This window comes from Sminthopsis crassicaudata, chromosome 3, assembly GCF_048593235.1.
Source record: "Sminthopsis crassicaudata isolate SCR6 chromosome 3, ASM4859323v1, whole genome shotgun sequence".
NCBI lineage: Eukaryota > Metazoa > Chordata > Mammalia > Dasyuromorphia > Dasyuridae > Sminthopsis > Sminthopsis crassicaudata.
In genome coordinates, this window is record NC_133619.1 from 267,363,371 (window position 1) to 267,384,185 (window position 20,815).

The 20,815-nt window shown below is 34.4% G+C and overlaps 1 protein-coding gene across 2 annotated transcripts in view; it reads right to left on the minus strand.

Moving 5' to 3' along the window:
• The window catches only part of LOC141561305 (interleukin-10 receptor subunit beta-like), a 98,141-nt gene extending 77,902 nt beyond the window's left edge, over positions 1 to 20,239 (minus strand). For both annotated transcript variants that reach the window (XM_074300740.1, XM_074300738.1), the window contains exons 1-3: positions 19,992 to 20,239; positions 2,391 to 2,478; positions 1,161 to 1,196 (exon numbers count right to left, since the gene is read on the minus strand). In XM_074300740.1, the coding sequence (XP_074156841.1) occupies positions 1,161 to 1,196; positions 2,391 to 2,445 (91 nt within the window). In that variant the 5' untranslated portion in view covers positions 2,446 to 2,478; positions 19,992 to 20,239. The remainder of the gene's footprint in view (positions 1 to 1,160; positions 1,197 to 2,390; positions 2,479 to 19,991) is intronic.
• Between the last annotated feature and the right edge of the window lie 576 nt (positions 20,240 to 20,815).

A 20,815-nucleotide genomic window follows, 5' to 3' on the forward strand; every position in this document is an offset into this window, starting at 1 on the left:
GTACACCAAAACGATTATGTGATGCTCAATTGTGATGGACTTGCTCTTTTCAACAATGAGGTGATTTAGACCAATTTCCATAGACTTATGATGGAAAGAGTCATCTGCATCCAGGAAGAGGACTGAATGTGGATCACAACATAGTATTTTCACCTTAATTATTGTTGTTTGCTTGCTTTTTCATTCTTATTTTTTTTTCCTTTTTGATCTGATTTTTCTTGTGTAAATATTGTGAAAATATGTACAGTAGAATTGCACATGTTTAACATAAATTGGATTACTTGCTGTCTAGGGAAGAAGGGTGAGAGAAAGGGAGACAAAAATTGCAACACAAGATCTTGCAAGAGTGAATGCTGAAAATATCTTTACATGAATTTTGAAAATAAAAAGCTATTAATTTTTTTAAAAAAAAGACTAATTCAAAGTTCCACCAACAGTGTATTAGTATATCTATTTTCCAACATCCCCTCCAGCTTTTGTCTGTAACCTTAGACAAGATGTGAGATGGTACTTCAGAGACATTTTAATTTGCATGTCTCTACTTATTAGTGATTTAGTAGAGTTGTTTTTTTTGTTTTTTTTTTTTAATATAGCTATTGTTGGCTTAGACTGACTATGCTCCTTTGACTATTGGTCAGTTTAGGAAGAACAAAAGAACAATTTACAAGGAAGTAAAGAAAAGATGGACATTCATGAATATATTTTCTTCTACTAATACTCACACACACATACACATATACATATATGCTTTCTTATATTGGTAATTTGTTGTTATATATTTTGAATCTTCACTGGTATTCTGCTGGTTACATGACAATGTTCTCTTTTATTTTATTTTTGTGTTCCTTTCCTGTTTTTCTCTTTTTCTTATTCTACTTTTTAAAATAAAATAAATTTTTTGAAAAAGAAATGCTTATTTAATTAATGATCTGTTATTCCACTCCACCATGATTGTACTCAATTTTTCTGGGTAAATTATTCTAGGTTTTAAATCTATATTCTTTGCCTTCTCAAATATATTCCATGCTTTCTGTCCTGATATTGACTATGGCTCCTTGGTACTTAAATTCTTTCTTTCTGACTGTTTCCACACTTTATTGAACTCCTAAATACTCCAATTCCTATTCAAAGTTTATTTAAACCACTTAAAATTTTCTTACCCAATGAAGTGCATAAAGAGCTAAGGCAGATGGACTCTAAAAAAAAGAAGATAATGCATTAGAATCACAGAAAATATTTCTGTAAGTTAAATTTATAATACTGCAATATGTAATTATTGGTTACTTTCTTACTAAAGCATATTCAATGTATTTGTGATTATGTACAATCTAAAGGAACAGTTGTTTTATAATCTGAGTAAATTAAAATGGAAATCAGTTTAGATAAAGAAAATTTTAAGTTGATATAAGCAATAAAGCTTACAAATAAGCAAGAAACATACATATGCACAGACATAATATATATTTAGGAGGGAAGGAAAATACTTAAAATATGATTTATTAATTATTAACTAATAGATTTTACAGGGAAATAGAGGTGGAAGAGAGTAAAAAAGCTGTTGAGATGATGATAGTGGGAGAGATGGTACGGTGATGCTGACAATGCAAGGCAGGGAAAGACAATAAAAAAGGTGGAGGAAAAAGAACAATAACTACTAGAAAATGGAAAGGTAAACTATTCACAGAAATTGGTTTACTAGGAGGTAGGCCATTCTAGTCTGTTTTGGGAAGGTTCATGTGCACAGTTATGTAACTGACAGAAAGGAAAGATCCAGATGTATTTATTGTTTGCTGATTATAAAATGCATATAATTTGGTAGAGCAAAACATAGTCTTTAAAGGCTCTGCTCCAATAAACTGTCAACTATACTTGTTGAGATCATTCTTGATTCTTTGGTTCATCTAACAACTGTTCACTGATTCTCTTATCAGTGTACATCAAGGTATGTGTGTGTATGTAAATATATATATGCATGTATATATTATATAGGCAGAAGGAATGTAAGTAGACAAACCATCAGGGATAATTTATGAACAAGAAATGTCAGAAAAGAGATTAGGAAATGTAAAATTAGAAAAAAGGTAAATTGGTGATAAAAGGACATCTGAAGAAAGTATATAGAAAGCCCAACTACTACACTGGTACTCAGAAAATGTTCTTTGTATGGAAGCATATAAACAAAAAAATTTCACAAGTTGAAAGCAGGGATGTGTTGCAATTTATACCAGTGAAGGGAATAGCCACAATGAATGTATCACAGGTATACTCAAGTATCAAATTATTCCTCAAAGGCCAAAAGGAGATTTACCAATGTCTGTGATCCTCTAACATGACTTTTAGCGATCACATGATATTGCATGTAAGATTAAAAAAAAGAAAAAAAGACTTACCCGGGGGAAAGAAAAATAGTAATCCAATAAATAAGGTCCACTGGCTTAGAAACATTTTTGTTAAGATCAAATTATTTTGTTTTCACATCTGAAATGACATTAAATAAAAACATTATTTGATTGTAAAGAGCCTATTAAACACAAATGTTAAATGAACAGAGCCAAAATAATAGGGACAAAAGGCTGAATTCAATAAATATTTTTTAACATTGACCCTTACAAAACCTTGCATTCCAAATTTTCCTCTCCTTTCCCCCACCCCCTCCACTAGATGGCAAATAATCCAAAATATGTTAAACATATTAAAATATATGTTAATTACAATATATGTATACATATTTACACAATAATCTTGTTATATTAGAAAAATCAGATCAAAAAGGAAAAAATGAGAAAGAAAACAAAATGCAAGCAAACAACAAAAAGAGTGAAAATGCTATGTTGTTATCCACATTCAGTTCCCACAGTCCTTTCTCTGGGTGTAGAAGATCTCTTCATCACAAGATCATTGGAACTGACTTCAATCATCTCATTGTTGGAAAGACTCATGTCCATCAGAATTGATGATCATATAATCTTGTTTTGCCATGTACAATGATCTCCTGGTTCTTCTTATTTCACTTAGTATCAGTCTTGAATTAGTTTAACTTTGCACTATCCTATAAAGCCACGTCCCTTGAATAGACTGTAAGAAACAAAATGATCCTGGCTACAAACTTATGTAATTTCAACTGGGCTCTCACTGAAACAAGGTAAACCTTTATACCTCCCTAATCAATTTGTTATCCTGCTCATCAGAGCCACTATTCCAAATCTTTTAATCCCACCTCGATCTTCTTCTCTCTCCTCTTCCCCAACTCAGCAGAAGACCCCACCTCATATTTTACCCCCAAAATTAAGCTAATTTGCCAAGAGTTCCTCTATACCTCTCCTCTCCATTTCATATCATTCAGGTATCTTCTCCTCTAGCTTGTCTCCCATGAAGGGATAGTCCTATTTGCTAAAGCAAAACCCTCTAGGCACCCTTTCTATAACCACCATTTGCTCTTTCTAATCTTCACTATCTAGTGGCTTCTTCTCTGCTGCTTACAAACACAACTATATCTTCCCATCCTTAAAAAAACTCTTATTTGAAGAGGATTCTGGGGCGATGATGAAGTAGGGCAGAAAATTCTAAGAGCTCCAGATTTCCCCCACAAGTAAGATGAAATTGCACCTCAGAGTGAATGTAAATGGTGACAAACAAGTAAGAGCTGGGGCAAAATGCTGGTGGTAGAAAAGATCCAAAGAAAGTCTAAACATCTTCAGTATAGTTCCTCTGAAAGAGCAAGCAGCTAAATCCAGGGGTTAGTTGGGTTGAGAGGTAACCTCATCCCTAGTCATGGGAACTTTCCCCTCCAATCAGTGTGGAGACAAGCATCTGAGTAAGGAAAGATTGAGGGAATCTTTGCTGATAAGGAACATTAGACCCAGTGCTGCTGAGATAAGGCTCAAAAGAAACAACTCCTGCTAGTTGGGGGCAGAAATAGTGAGGCAGAAATGATGGGGGTTGAGGTCCCTTTAAGATTCCTTTCTAATTGCCCAACCCAAGGTTGACCTTGATTCACAAATCCTGGTCAAAGGCACCTTTTGAATATCCGGGCCCAGCCCCACTATCAGCTCAGCTTCCCCCAGCCCTCACCTGATCTGAGCTAACTGAAAAGCCCACTAAGAACTTGGGGGTACCGCCCACCATCTTCTAGGTATAAAAGAAACTAGCGGAGCGTTCTCTTGGCAGGAGCTCTCCCATCAACACGTGGGATCCTTCCAGCCACGTAGGGGTTCCTGCTCGCCAGCGGCCACCTTTGGCCCTGGTGTCTTTCTCACTGAGCTTTACTTCCAAATTTCTACAATAAACCTTTTATTTATCAATCTTGGTTTTCGGGCCTGTAAATTCATTTACAGGGGACACTGCGCCTCATGGGATTATCTATGCACCGAGAAATGGGGTTCCCCCTTTCCTTTCCCTCATTAGAAACACTGCTAACACTTAAAAGAGAGCAGAGTTCTTAGTTTCCTGTTCTAAAACAGGAAAAAACTCTGAAGCACCACTCCCATAGCTCAGGATTAGAGGTATTACCACCTACAATCTGCCACAAAATGAGCAGACAAAGTAGAAAGAACCCAAACATAGAAAGTTACAATGGTAATTGGGAATGCTGGGGTTTATAATCAGAAGATACTGAAATTAAAAAAAAAAAAGCCTCTCCTACCCCAAAAAGTAAAATGAAATTGTCATCTGTCCAAAGAGAATTAATTCATAGAAGAACTCAAAAAAGACTTTTGAGAAATTGAGAAAAAAAAAAACTTAAAAACAAAAAGAAAGATTGTTCCAAGAAAACATGATGACATAAAGAAAGTCAATCAATTTGAAAAAGAGATTCAGAATCTTAAGAAAGAAAATGATTCTTTGAAAACTAGAATTGGGCAAGGGGAAGTCTGAGAAGTTATGAGATTAAAGAAATAGTGAAAAAAAATACAAAGAATGAAAAAATAAAAGAGAAGGTGAGACATATAAGAAAAACAATAGGTCTGGAGAACAAATCAAGAAGAGAAAACATAAGAATAACTAGACTACTTGAAAACTATGACTAAAAAAAATCTTGATATAATAATACAAGAAATAATTACAGAAAATTGTCGTGAAGTGTTAGAACAAGAGAGGAAATTAGAAATAGAAAAGAAAAAGCTACCTATCACCATCTGAAAGAGCTCCTATAAGGAAAACCTATAAGAACATCATAGCTAAATCCCAAAGACCCTAGATTAAGAAGAAAATATTACAAATAAAAAGAAAAACACATTTCAAATATGATGGAGCCACAATTAGAATTACATAAGACTTAGTGGTGGCTACATTAAAAGACCGCAGCTTGAAACACTATATATTGAAGAGCAAAAGAACTAGGATTGTGGCTGAAAATATCATACCCAGCAAAGTTTCACATAATTCTGAATGAAAACAAAACAAAACAAAATACACACACACACACACACACACACACACACACACACACACACACACAAAAAAAAAACCCAAACCAACATTCATGAATTGTCAGACTTGCAGGATTTTGTTGCAAAAAGACCTGAGTTTAATAGAAAATTTGACATGTTAAGATCCAAGAGAAAAATCAGGTAAACGTCAAAGATTAATTTTAAGGGATTTAATAAGGACAAGTTTTTTATGCTTTATATGTGTAACTACAAACCATATTACTAAAATTTTAATTGCTAAGTGGATAGTTCAAAAGAAAGATTGGTGTCGAATTAAATATGATTTGATTCTAAAAAAGCAAAACTGTGTAGGAAAAGGTAGAAAAAGTAATTAAGTTATACAAATGAGGTATGAGAGCAAGAACTAACACAGAGGAACTAGGTCAGGAGAAAGACTGATACTTTTGGAATCCTATTTAATGGGGAATGAGTTAAAGAGGGAATAATACATATAACTAGAAGGGTATAAAAGTCTTCTAAATTTATTAAGAAATAAGAAGCAGAGGGATAAGGGGGGCATAGAAGGATGTGTAGTTTAATGGGAATGGGATAATGAGGGAGGGTAAGAGTGGAAGGAAAGGCTTTGGGAAAAGAATAAGGGAGGGATTGGGAGTAGATTAAATGATAGCAAATCAAGGAAACAAGCAAAAGTAAAGTAGTGAAGTCAGCAAGAATAGGAATATTCTTATAAGATAATATTAACACAAATTAATAAGAAATAATAAGATAATACTAATACAAATAACAATGATCAAGAGTAGAATTTATTAGAAAAAAGGCAGGGATAGAGTAATCATTGATTTCAGACAAAGCTAAAAAAAATTGATTCAATCAAAAGAAAAAAATAGGGAAACTACACTATGTCAGCCATATTAATCAATATTGTTTTAGATTATTTAAAACAATTTTTAGATAGCATAAGGTTGGAATATTGTTGTGATGTAAGAAATAATAAATTGGTGGATTTAGAAAAAATATGGAAAGATTTATACCTAACAAGGATGACGCTATCTACCATCAAAGAAAAAGAGGACAAATAAGAATGGTATAATCTTACATAGATGTAAATTAATGTAAATGTGTATATATGTGTGTAATTATAGATGGTATGGGGGTGTGTGTGTATCTGAGTCTAAATGTAACCTGCTTGGGGGGTGGGGAAGGAGAAAAAAGAATAACTGTAGTATTCATTATATATGCTTTTTTGAAATAGAAGTTTATTGTTTTATATTTTGAATCTTCTCATATTCTGCTGTGCACATGAAAATTTTTTCTTTTTCTATTCTGTATTTAAGTTTTAAATAAATAAGTACATTTTAAAAATTCTCATTTGATCCAACTATCCCTATTCAATGAAAGCATCTTATAGCTCTTCTTAACTAAATTTTTTTCATAATTAAAACTTTTATTGCAAAATTCTAATAATTGATTTTTATTTTTCCAAATATGTGCAAAGATAGTTTCCAGCATTCACTTTTAGAAAAATGAATGTTCCAGATTTTTCCCTCCCTTTTCTCCTTCCCCATTTCCCTAAAGGGAAACAATCCAATAGTTTAAATTTGTGCAATTCTTGAAAAGAAATTCCATATTCATTATGCTGTGCAAGAAAAATTAGATAAAAAAAAAAAAAAAACAACAAGCAAACAACAACAAAAAAAGTGAAAATACTTTACTTTGATCCACATTCAGTCTCCATAGATTTTTCTCTGGAGACAGATGACTCTATAACCAATCTATTAGAATTGCCTTGAATCACTTCATTGTATTTTTTGTTTGTTTGTTTTTTAAAATTAATTAATTTTTCCAATTAAATTTAAAACAATTTTTAAAATTTGTTTTAAAAACTTTTAAGTTCCAGATTCTCTCCCTTATCCCCGCCCCCATTAAGAAACCACATGTGAAGTTATGCAAAACATTTCCATAAGTCATGTGAAAAAAACATAGATCTTCTACCCTCATAAAAAAGGAACCTTCAAGAAAAATAAAATTAGAGCAGGGGAGGGAAGGAGGGAGAGTGGGAGGAAAGAAGAAAGGAAAGGAAGGAAGAAGAGAGAATACTTCAGTCTGTATTCAGACAAATCAAGTTCTTCTCTGAGTATGGATAGATAAGTCCTTCAGAATAACTTCATTGTTGAAAAGAGGCAAGTCCATCACAGTTAGTCATCACATAATCTTGTTGCCATGTACAATGTTCTCCTTGTTCTATTCACTTAGCATCACTTCATGTAAGTCTTTCCAAGCTTTTCAGAAATCAGCCTGCTTGTCATTTCTTATAAAATAATAATATCCCATTACATTCATATACCATAACTTATTCAGCAATTCCCCAGTTGATGAATATCTACTCAGTTTAAAAGGGCTGTTACGAACATTTTTGTATATGTGATCCTTTCTCCTTTTTTAATGATCTCTCTGGGAAACAGACCCAGTAGAGACACTGCTGAATCAAAGAAGATGCACAGTTCTATAGCCTGTTGGGCATAGTTCAAAATTTCTCTCCAGAACAGTTGGATCAGTTCACAACTTCACCAACAATGTTCCAGTTTTCCCACAACCCTGATAACATTTATCATTATCTTTTCCTGTCATTTTAGCCAATTGAGAGGTGTGAAGTGGTACTTCAGAGTTGTCTTGACTTGCTTCTTGAGAAAGCCAACCATATTTAGTGCTTCTACTTCATTTCTTCCTTCTAAATACTCAGAAATGTTTTTTATTTTATCATTCATTTGAAATTGCTGTTTCTAATATTACCAGTAATCTGCTGATTAATACCAGTAATAAAGACATTGCTAAACACTGAGGATATACCTCTTCTTCCCCCTCCTCTCTACCCTTCCTCCCCCCAAACACCTACTCCCTCTGCTCAAAGAACTCATCTTGTAATGGAGGAGAGAACATAAAACTATGTAATGTAGGATATATGAATGGAAAGTCCCACTAAAAGAAAAGGTAAAAGAGGAAAGGCCTCTTTCAAAAGGTGGAATATGAGCTGAACTTTGAAAAGCCACAGAAGTCATGAGGCAGAGAATCCAGGAATAGGAGATAGTCAATAAAGAGGTACAGAGCTGAGAGATGGAGTATCCTATGTGACAAATAACAAGAAGGTCATGCACTTGGATTATTGAGTAAAAGGAGGAATGTGAAATATAAAATTAGAAATGTAAAAGAAGTGAGATTGTAAAAGGCTTTACAACTCAAAAAAGAGCACTTACAATTTGATTCTGTGGCTAATTGGGAGCCAGTGGAGTTGACTGAGTTGGTGAAGAGGTAAGGTGTGTGTGGTATAGTTAGACTTGTGTTTTGGGAAGATCATTTTGGCAGTTGAGTGGAGGATGAATTGGTATGACCTTGAATTATCAAGGAGACTTCCCAGAAGGCTAGCCCAAAATACCAAGTGTGAAGTGAAGAGGACCTGCACCAGGGTGGCAGCTATATGATTGGAGAGAAAGGGACAGAAGTAAAGAGAGGTTGCAAAGGTACTTTGCATATGAAAAGTGAATGCTAATGATGGAGGGGGGTGTGAGGAAATAGTTTTGGAGTAACCATGATTAAAGAGTATGATACTAAGGTGGGAAACAACAATGTCACAAAAACTAGAGAGAAAAGATTATTGAGGAGAAGGGTCAAACAGTTTCAAAGGCTACCAGAGAAGTGAGGAAGAATGAGGACAGAAAAAAAATCTATTAGATTTGACAATAAAATATCATTTGAAACTTTGGGGAGAGCAATTTTAGCTGAATGATGAGGTCAAAAGCCAAAAGGGAGTAAAAAGAAAGACAGTAGGCTCATCAATTGGAGAAGGCCATCTTAAGGAGTTTAGCCACAAAAGGAAGAACATATCCTATGACAACTAGCACTTATGGATGGATCAAGTGAGGGTTTTTTGAGGACAGGGGAGACAAGGGAGTATCTGCAAGCAGTAGAGAAACAGGGAGAGACTGAAAATAAATAAGAATGGGTATGCTATGAGTTCAGGTAGATTATCATCTCCATTAGCTTGTGGTCTCTGAGTAGAGCTATTTCAGGGTTTCAGGCAGCTGTGTGTAGCTACAAAATGGAAGGTGGTTTGGAGGGGTAGACTGAGGAGGGTTGAGGTAAGGACAGTCCTGAGGAATTGTAAAAGGCTGGAAAGAAATGGTTGCTAGGAATCTCCCCCCATTTTCTAGGCAATTTCAAAAGACTATCAGTTTAAAACAGTACTTGCCATCCATAGATTTTTATGGCTACAAAAACAGGAAGAAGGAAGTATGTCCACAACTATATTTAATACTAATTTTAGCCATTACACTTCCTTCCTGAGTTGTGTACATAGTTTTCCTGACTTTGTTTATTTCATTCTGCAAAACTTCATATTTCTCTGATTCAATATATTCATCTTTTCTCATAATGCAAGCATATAACCATATATTCATATATCCCTGTGTGGGACTTTTACCTAAATTAAAGTCAGAGACCTTCAAGATAAAAAGCAAAAAAGAACTATGGTCTCATGAGAAAGGGCAACTCCCAACAGACAAGGTATCTCAGTAGAGGAGTGCAAAGCACAAGTTACAAATACAGGATTATATAGAACCTAATGTGGAAGCCCCACTCCTTTCTGACCTTTTCTTCCATTGGCTGGGAGAGTCCAGGTAGACATCCTAAGATGGAAATCAACTCAGAAACTAAAAATATACCTCAGAAACAAAGAATAGTAACCAATGACACACTCTTTACCACATTAGGAACTTAGTGCTAATGAAAAGATAGTGGGACAGGAAGGGTATATAAGTTTATCTAAGATAATCAAATACCTGCAACTTTTAGCTATAGCTCAACTTGCTATTGCAAAATTTCAAATCAAAATTAGGGCATAAGTCAAGGCCATATTCTTATGAGAAATCTTTACTCAGTTTATCCCATTCACCATAATTTCTCTAGCCGCTTTCCAATAAATGGGCATCTATTTTAATTTTAAGATTTTTCTACCTTCTATCAATGACCTCTTGAGAATATATACTTAGCAGGGAAGAATCTAGGAAAAAGCACAGCTGTGCTTTTTGAGGAGTTCTCCCTTTTATACTCTTAATATATAGGACCATATCAGAAATTTTGAAAATCAATGAAATTTTGAAAATAAAACTAAGAGCTGATTTTAAGGAAAAACAATGAAGTAGACAAACTTTTGCTTAATTTGATTTTAAAAAGTAAGAAAACCAAATTACCACTATTAAAAAGGAAAAGGGTGAATTCCCCAACAAGGTAGAAATTAAAGGAATAATTAAGAATTATTTTGCCCAAAATTATCCAGCTAGGGGAATTTCAGGACTTCCGGCCAAGATGGCAGAGAGGATGCACACATCTGCTTAAGCTCCGTGTTTTTCTCTCAGAATAATTTATCTCATGACAAGTCTCGGAATTAGTGCTTGACTGAAAAAACACACATAAATAATTACCAAGAGAAGACATCCTTGAAATTCAACAGAAAAGGTCTGTTTTTGCTCACGGATGGGGATGGTTTTAGATCGGGCACAAACTGAAGGCAGGCAGCAGCAGCACAGCAGCCACAGTAAGGTAGGCAGCTCACAGTGGAGCAGACGGGAGAGCTTTAACACCTTCTTGGCTACTTTGCCCTGGCAGTAAGCCAGTAGACAAGCAGAGAAGCTAAAAACACAAGGGGTGAAGACTATAACCCTGAAAAGCTAGCGTCCCTCGGGACCTAGCCACACCCACTCCAAGTAATGCAGCACGCTCTCAGAGTCTCAGAATGCAGACACAGCACAGCCATTGCTGTCCTGCTAGTGCCTCGCTGCTGCTCCCTATAGTCTGTAGAAGAAGCTTGGTAATACCATTCAGCCCCCCCCCCCCTAAAAAAAGCAGACCATTTGTTTTTCTTGTTAGTTTGTTTTCTTTGACTCTTCTTTGCCAAAATGAGCAAAAATTTAAAGTGCACTCTAACTATTGATAGCTTCTACATGGATAGAGAGCAGACTTTAAATCCTGAGGAGACTAAAAACAGACTGTCTCCAGATGAATCCCCAAAGGGGGATATCATCTGGTCCTCAAGGCACAAGACTCTCATAGAAGAAATTAAAAAGGTTCTCACAAGAGACCTAGAAGAAAAAATGGGAAAAGGAAAGAGAAGCTTGGCAAGAGAATCTGGATAAGTCATCCCACTCATTTAAAGATAGAATGGATAAAGAAATCAAATCATTGAAAAACAGAATTAATGAGTTGGAAAAAGAAAATAGCTCTTCAAAAAATAACATTGGCGAAATGGAAAAAAAATTCCATTGAACAAAACAACTCACTTAAAAACTCAATTAGACAATTAGAAAAAGATATAAAAAAAAGTGAGTGAAGAAAATACTTAGTTGAAAATCAGAATCAAACAAATGGAATTGAATGACTTGAAGAGACACCAAGAATCAGTCAAGCAAAACCAAAAAAATGAAACAATGGGGAAAAAAATGTCAAACACCTTCTTTGGAAAACAACAGACTTGGAAAATAGATCCAGGAGAGACAATTTGAGAATTATTGGACTCCCTGAAAAATATGATGATAAAAAGAGCTTGGACACTATTTTCCAGGAAATTATCAAAGAAAACTGTCCAGATGCTATAGAAACAGAGAGTAAAATAGAAATTGAAAGAATTCATTGATCACCTATTGAAAGGTCAATCAAAAGATCACCTAAAATCAAAACACCAAGAAATATAGTGGCCAAATTCCAGAACTATCAAACAAAGGAAAAAATACAGCAAGCTGCTAGAAAAAAACCAATTCAAATATGGAGGAGCCACAATAAGAATTACCCAGGATCTAGCAGCATCCACATTGAAGTATCGAAGGGCCTGGAATATGATATTTAGCCTTTTAGAAGGCTAAGGAACTTGGTATGCAGCCAAAAATAACTTACCCAGCAAAAATGAGCATCTTTTTCCAGAGAAGATGGACATTCAACAAAATTAGTGAATTTCATCTATTTTTGACAAAAAAACAGAACTAAAGAAAAAGTTTGATCTACAAATATACAACTCAAGAGAAACCTAAAAAGGTAAAAAGAAATCTTGGGAACTATATATATATATATATATATATATATATATATATGTGTGTGTGTGTGTGTGTGTGTGTGTGTGTGTGTGTGTGTGTGTGTGTGTGTATGTATATACATTATTCTAGAAACTAGAGGTGGAAAGGAAATTGTACCCAGAAAATGGTAAAGTGGGGGTTACTACATCTCACAAAGAGGCAAAGGAAACCTATTATATCTGAGAGAAAGAATGGAGGGGGGAATGAACACTGTGTATGGTGCTGTCATCAGAATTGACTTAAAGAGATAAATATTAGAAATATTCGATTTATGGTGAAACTTCTCCCATTTCATTGAAAAGTGGGAGGGGGAAAGTGAAAAGGGAAGAAGTAAGCTAAAGGGAAGGGAATACAGAAATTGTGAGGAAAAGGGATAAGATGGGGGGAGGAATTCTAAAGTGAGGGGAGGGATACTAAAAAGGGAGGGTTGTGAGAAGCAAGTGGTGCTCACAAGTTTAATACTGGGGAGGGGTAAAAGGAGGAAGGAAAGGAGAAAAGCATAAGCAGGGGTTAACAAGATGGCAAGTAATATAGAATTGCTAATTTTAATCATAAATATGAATGGGGTAAACCCCCCCCATAAAGAGGAAGTGGTAAGCAGACTGGATTAAAAACCAGAATCCTACAATATGTTGTTTGCAGGAAACACACCTAAAGCAGGGTGATACTTATGGAGTAAAGGTAAAAGGTTGGAGCAGAATCTACTATGCTTCAGGTGAAATAAAAAAAAGCAGGGGTAGCCATCCTGATCTCAGATCAAGCAAAAGCAAAAATTGATCTAATTAAAAGAGATAAGGAAGGACACTATATCTTGCTAAAGGGTAGCATAGATAATGAAGCAATATCAATATTAAACATATATGCACCAAGTGGTGTAGCATTTAAATTCTTAAAAGAGAAATTAAGAGAGCTGCAAGAAGAAACAGACAGCAAAACTATAATAGTGAGAGATCTCAACCTTGTACTCTCAGAATTAGATAAATCAAACCACAAAATAAATAAGAAAGAAGTCAAGGAGGTAAATAGAATACTAGAAAAATTAGATATGATAGATCTTTGGAGAAAACTAAATGGAGACAGAAAGGAGTACACTTTCTTCTCAGCAGTTCATGGAACCTATACAAAAATTGACCATATATTAGGACATAAAAACCGCACACTCCAATGCAATAAGGCAGAAATAGTAAATGCATCCTTTTCAGACCACGATGCAATGAAAATTACATTCAATAAAAAGCCAGGGAAAAAATAGACCAAAAATAATTGGAAACTAAATCTCATCTTAAAGAATGATTGGGTAAAACAGCAAATCATAGACATAATTAATAACTCCACCCAAGACAATGACAATAAGGAAACGTCATACCAAAATGTGTGGGGTGCAGCCAAAGCAGTAATAAGGGGAAGTTTTATATCTCTAGAGGCCTACTTGCATAAAATAGAGAAAGAGAGGGTCAAGAAATTGGGCTTACAACAAAATTTTCTAGAAAAGGAACAAATTAAAAACCCCCAGACAAACACGAAACTTGAAATTATAAAAATAAAAGGAGAGATTAATAAAATTGAAAGTAAAAAAAAAATATTAATTAATAAAACTAAGAGTTGATTCTATGAAAAAACCAACAAAATAGACAAACCCTTAGTAAATCTGATTTAAAAAAGGTAAGAGGAAAAACAAATTGTTAGTCTTAAAAATGAAAAGGGAAAACTCACCACTAATGAAGAGGAAATTAGAGCAATAATTAGGAGTTACTTTGCCCAACTTTATGCCAATAAATTTGATAACTTAAATGAAATGGAAGAATATCTTAAAAAATATAGCTTGCCCAGATTAACAAAGGAAGAAGTAAATAATCTAAACAGTTCCATTTTAGAAAAAGAAATAGAACAAGTTATTAACCAACTCCCTAAGAAAAAATTCCCAGGACCAGATGGATTTACAAGTGAATTCTACCAAACATTTAAAGAACAATTAACCCCAATGCTATATAAACTATTTGAAAAAATAGTGGTTGAAGGAGTCCTACCAAATTCCTTTTATGACATAGACATGGTACTGATACCTAAACCAGGTAGGTTTAAAACAGAGAAAGAAAATTATAGACCAATCTCCCTAATGAATATTGATGCTAAAATCTTAAATAAAATATTAGCAAAAATATTAAAGAAAATCATCCCCAGGATAATACACTATGACTAAGTTGGATTTATACCAGGAATGCAGGGCTGGTTCAATATTAGGAAAACTATTAGCATAATTGACTATATCAATAACCAAATTAACAAAAATCATATCATCATCTCAATAGATGCAGAAAAAGTATTTGATAAAATCCAATATCCATTCCTTATAAAAACACTTGAGAGGATAGGAATAAATGGACTTTTCCTTAAAATAGTCAGGAGCATATATTTAAAACAGTAAGCATCATATGTAATGGGGAAAAACTGGAACCTTTCCCAGTAAGATTAAGAGTGAAACAAGGTTGCCCACTATCACCATTATTATTCAATATTGTATTAGAAATGTTAGCCTTGGCAATAAGAGTGGAGAAAAAGATTAAAGGAATTCGAATAGGTAATTAGGAAACCAAACTATCACTCTTTGCTGATGATATGATGGTATACTTACAGAACGCCTGAGATTCTACTAAAAAGCTATTAGAAATAATTCATAACTTTAGCAAAGTTTCAGGATACAAAATAAATCCACATAAATCCTCAGCATTTTTATATATCACCAATGAAATCCAACAGCAAGAGATACAAAGAGAAATTCCATTCAAAATAACTGTTGATAGCATAAAATATTTGGGAATCTATGTACCAAAGGAAAATCAGGAATTATATGAGCAAAATTACAAAACACTTTCCACACAAATAAAGTCAGATTTAAATAATTGGAAAAATATTAAGTGCTCTTCGATAGGCTGAGCCAATATAATAAAGATGACAATACTCCCTAAACTAATCTATTTATTTAATGCCATACCAATCAGACTCCCAAGAAACTATTTTAATGACCTAGAAAAAAATAACAACAAAATTCATATCGAGGAACAAAAGGTCAAGAATTTCAAGGGAATTAATGAAAAAACAAATCAAATGAAGGTGGCCTAGCTGTACCTGATCTAAAACTATATTATAAAGCATCAGTCACCAAAACCATTTGGTATTGGCTAAGAAATAGATTAGTTGATCAGTGGAATAGGTTAAGTTCACAAGATATAATAGTCAATAACTATAGCAATCTAGTGTTTGACAAACCCAAAGATCCTAACTTTTGGGATAAGAATTCACTATTTGACAAAAACTGCTAGGAAAACTGGAAATTAGTATGGCAGAAATTAGGCATGGACCCAGATTTAACACCATATACCAAGATAAGATCAAAATGGGTCCATGACTTAGGTATAAAGAACAAAATCATAAATAAATTAGAGGAACATAGGATAGTTTACCTCTCAGACTTGTGGAGGAGGAAGGTATTTGTGAACAAAGAAGAACTAGAGGTCATTATTGATCACAAAATAGAAATTTTTGATTACATCAAATTAAAAAGCCTTTGTACAAACAAAACTAATGCAAACAAAATTGGAAGGAAGCAACAAACTGGGAAAACATTTTTACAGTTAAAGGTTCTGATAAAGGCCTCATTTCCAAAATAGATAGAGAATTGACTCTAATTTATAAGAAATCAAACCATTCTCCAATTGATAAATGGTCAAAGGATATGAACAGCCAATTTTCAGAGGATGAAATTGAAACTATTTTCACTCATATAAAAGAGAAATGCAAATTAAGACAACTCTGAGATACCACTACACACCTGTTAGATTGGCTAAGATGACAGGAAAAAATAATGATGAATATTGGAGGGGATGTGGGAAAACTGAGGCATTGATGCATTGCTGGTGGAGTTGTGAATGAATCCAACCATTCTGGAGAGCAATCTGCAATTATGCCCAAAAAGTTATCAAACTCCCTTTGATCCAGCAGTGCTGCTACTGGGCTTATATCCCAAAGAAATACTAAAGAATGGAAAGGGACCTGTATGTGCCAAAATGTTTGTGGCAGCCCTTTTTGTAGTGGCTAGAAACTGGAAAATGAATGGATGCCCATCAATTGGAGAATGATTGGGTAAATTGTGTGATATGAATGTTATGGAATATTATTGTTCTGTAAGAAATGACCAGCAGGATGAATACAGAGAGGCTTGGAGAGACTAACACGAACTGATGGTAAGTGAAATGAGCAGAACCAGGAGATCATTATACACTTCAACAATGATACTATATGAGGATGTATTCTGATGGAAGTAGATATCTTCGACAAAGAGAACTAATTCAGTTCCAGTGGATCAATGATAGACAGAATCAGCTACACCCAGAGAAGGAACACTGGGAAATGAGTGTAAATTGTTTGCATTTTTGTTTTTCTTCCCAGGTTATTTTTACCTTCTGAATTTAATACTCCCTGTGCAACAAAAGAACTGTTCGATTCTGCACACATATATTGTATCTAGGATATACTGTAACATATTTAACATGTATAAGACTGCTTGCCATCTATGGGAGGAGGTAGAGGGAGGGAAGGGAAAAGTTGGAACAGATGTGAGTACAAGGGATAATGTTGTAAAAAATTACCCAGGCATATGTTCTGTCAATAAAAAGTTACATATTTTAAAAAAAATTATCCCAGCTTAAAAAAAAAAAAGAATTATTTTGCCCAACTGTATGCCAATAAATCTGACAAGGGAAATGGGTGAATATTTACAAAAAACCCCCAAAACATCCTCCCCTAAACTGTCCAGATTAACAGGTGGGAAACAAAATACTTAAATAATCCTATTTTAGAAAAAGAAATTGAACAAGTTATCAATGAACTCCCTAAAAAAAATCTCTAGAGCCTGATGGATTTACAAGTGAATTTTATAAAAAAAAATTAAAGAACAATTAATTCTAATAATATATAAACTATTTAGAAAATTAGGCCAAAGATGTCCTACAAAATCCCTTTTATGATACATATATGGTATTGATATCTAAATTAGGAAGAGCCAAAAGAAAGAAAAAAGTATAGATCAATCTTCCTAATGAATATTGATGCAAAAGTTATAAATAAAGCATTAGTAAAGAGATTATAGCAATTTGTCACCAGGATAATATATTATGACAGGTGAGATTTCTACCATGAATGCAGGGCTGGTTCTATCAGGAAAAGTATCAGAATAATGCACTATATCAATAAGAAAGCCAACAGAAATCACATAATTATCTGAATAGATGCAGAAAAAGTCTTTGACAAAATACGAATACAAAATACAGCACCATTCCTATTAAAAACACCAGAAAGCATCAGAATAAATGGAATTTTCCTTGAAATGACAAGCGTTTTGTGTGTAATGGCCATAAACTAGAAGCCTTCCCAATAAGATCAGGGTTGATACAAGGATGCCCAATATTACCATTATTATTGTACTTGAAATGTTAGCTTTAGCAATAAGAGAACAAAAAAAAAAATTGAAGGAATCAGAATAAGGAGTGAGGAAATAAAACTATCCCTTTATGCAGATGATATGATGGTATACTTAAAGAATCTTAGAGAATCAACTTTAAAAATTACTTGAAATGATAACTTTAGAAAAGTCAAAGGACATAAAATACATAAATCATCAGCATTTCTATACATTACCAACAAAGAAATTCAAATAACAGGAAACAAAATAAAATCATTGGTAGGCTACTTGCCAAGACAAACCCAGAAACTATATGAACATAACTACAAAACACTTTTTACACAAAAAAAGTTAGATCTAAGCAATTATAAATCTATTAATTGTTCATGGGTAGACTGAGCTAATATAATAAAAATGACCTAAATTAATTTGCTTATTCAGTGCCACAGCAATCAAAGTATTCAAAATATTTTATAGAGCTAAAAAAAAAATAACAAACTTCATCTGGAAGAACAAAAGGTCAAGAATATAAAGAGAATTAGTAAAAAAAAAATTCAAAGGAACATGACCTGGCGGTACGAAATCCAAAACTGTATTATAAAGCAATCATCAAAACTATTTGGTACTGGCTAAAAATTAAAGTGGTAATTCAGTGGGCACATAGTGGGATGATTAGGTACACAAAAAACAAAGGTGAAAAACATATGCTTTGATTTGCATTCAGATTTCATGGTTTTCATTATGTGCCTAGAATTTTCCATTATGAGTCTGTTGGAATTGAGTTGGATCATTGAATTGCTGAGAAGAGTCAATCACAGTTGATCATGGTACAATGTTGCTCTTACTGTGCATAGTATTTTCCTGGTCTACTTATTTCATTGAACATTAGTTCATGTAAATTTTTCCAGGGTTTTTTTTTTTTTTTTTTTAAATCCATCTGTTCATCATTTTTAATAGCACATCCTCCATCAAAATTGTTCAGCTCTGAGGCACTACCTGAGAGTAGTTTAATTTGCATTTCTCTAATCAATAGTGATCTTGAGCACTTTTTCATGACTACAGGTGGCTTTGGCTTCTTCATTAGAAAAATGCCTGTTTATGTCCTTTTTGATATTTATCAATTAGAGAATGACTTGCATTCTTATAAATTTGACTCAGTTCTCTTCATATTTTAGAAATGAAGCCTTTATCAGAAACAGTTGTAAAAACTATTTCTCATCCTTCTGCTTTCCTTCTAATCTTGGTTGCTTGATTTTGTTTGTACAATCCCTTTTTTTTAAATTAATTTTTATAATTATAACATTTTCTTTGACAGTACATATGCATAGGTAAATTTTTCTTTTTACACCATTATCCCTTGTACTCCCTTATGTTCCGAATTTTCCCCCTCCTTCCTTCCACCCCCTCCCCTAGATGGCAGGCATTCCCATACATGTTAAATATCTTATAGTATATCCTAAGTACAATATATATATATATGTGCAGAACCGAATTTTGTTGTTGTTGTTGCAAAGGAATGTACAACCCCTTTTTAATTTAATGTAATCAAATTACTCATTTGAGTTTCATAATATTCTCTCTCTATCACAAATTCTTTCCTTTCCCTTAGATCTAATAGATTCCCTGCTCTCCTAATTCGTTTATAAGGTATCATCCTTTTTGTCTAACTAAATCATATGTCCCTTTTGAGTTCATCTTAGTATGCAGTGTGAAGATGTAGGTCCATGCCTAGTTTCTGTCATACTATTTTCCAGTTTTCTCCGCAGTTTTTGTCAAATAATGAGTTCTTATGACAGAAGCTGGAGTCTTTGGATACTCACTACGTTTTATGTGCCTAATCTATATTAGTTTAATTGCTTATTGATTTCTAGCGGGAGAGTAGTGGAAAGGAGAAGAGTCACTACTGGGTCACAGACATTTTAGATGAGAATCACTTCCGGCCTCATTTTAAAAATGAGCTTTTAGATCCTCTCCTTTCGTCCACGCGAAAAACAAAAAACACAAAAAAACCCAACCCAACTATGGCTTTACCTTTGCAGCGCAGAGTCTCGGCTTCTCAGGTTGTGTCAATCGTCTCCGCCAGCTTTCCGTCCTCCTCCGGGGATGTAAGGGATTGGGAGAAGAGAGCTGGGGACCAGTTGGTGGGACTGTGGTTGTAATCTGGGGGAGAGAGGGAGGCCGTGGGGTCGGCAGCGGGAAGAATCACGGATCTCAATCTTAGAAGGCGATTACAGAAAGCTTTCGAAATGAGTTTCTCTGGCTTCCTCAAGTCGCAAACTGGGGAAATCCTGCTGAGCAGAGAGCCAAGGAGAGTCTGTGAGACAGAGCTCTGGATGGGGGAGGGTAGAGAAGGTGGAGTCGGGCGGCTGAGAGAGGGCGGGAAATAGGCGGGGGCAACGGGAAGGAAAGTTAGCTTCGGGGCAATCCTTTAAAGATCCATTGAGCCCCCACGCGGTGAAAGATTCTGAAATGTGTACAATGCACCACAGACCACTTTATGAATCCGTCCCTTCCTGGGATTGAGAGGGAAAAACTCTCCTTGCAGGTTGATTAAGCGTGCTGAGTGATTGGGAATGGAAGAATGAGGTACTGAAGTACTTTTAGAATCCTGAGTGGGACTTCAGTGGTCAGTTGGTCAGTCAATAAACACTTATGTGCCAGACACTGTAAGAAAGGCAAAAGACGGACTAAATTTTTTTTTTAATTTTTAAAATTTTATTATAGCCTTTTATTTACAAGATATATACATGGGTAATTTTTCAGCATTGACAATTGCAAAACCTTTTGTTCCAATTTTTCCCGTCCATCCCCCCCACCCCCTCCCCCAGGTGGCAGATAGACCAATACATGTTAAA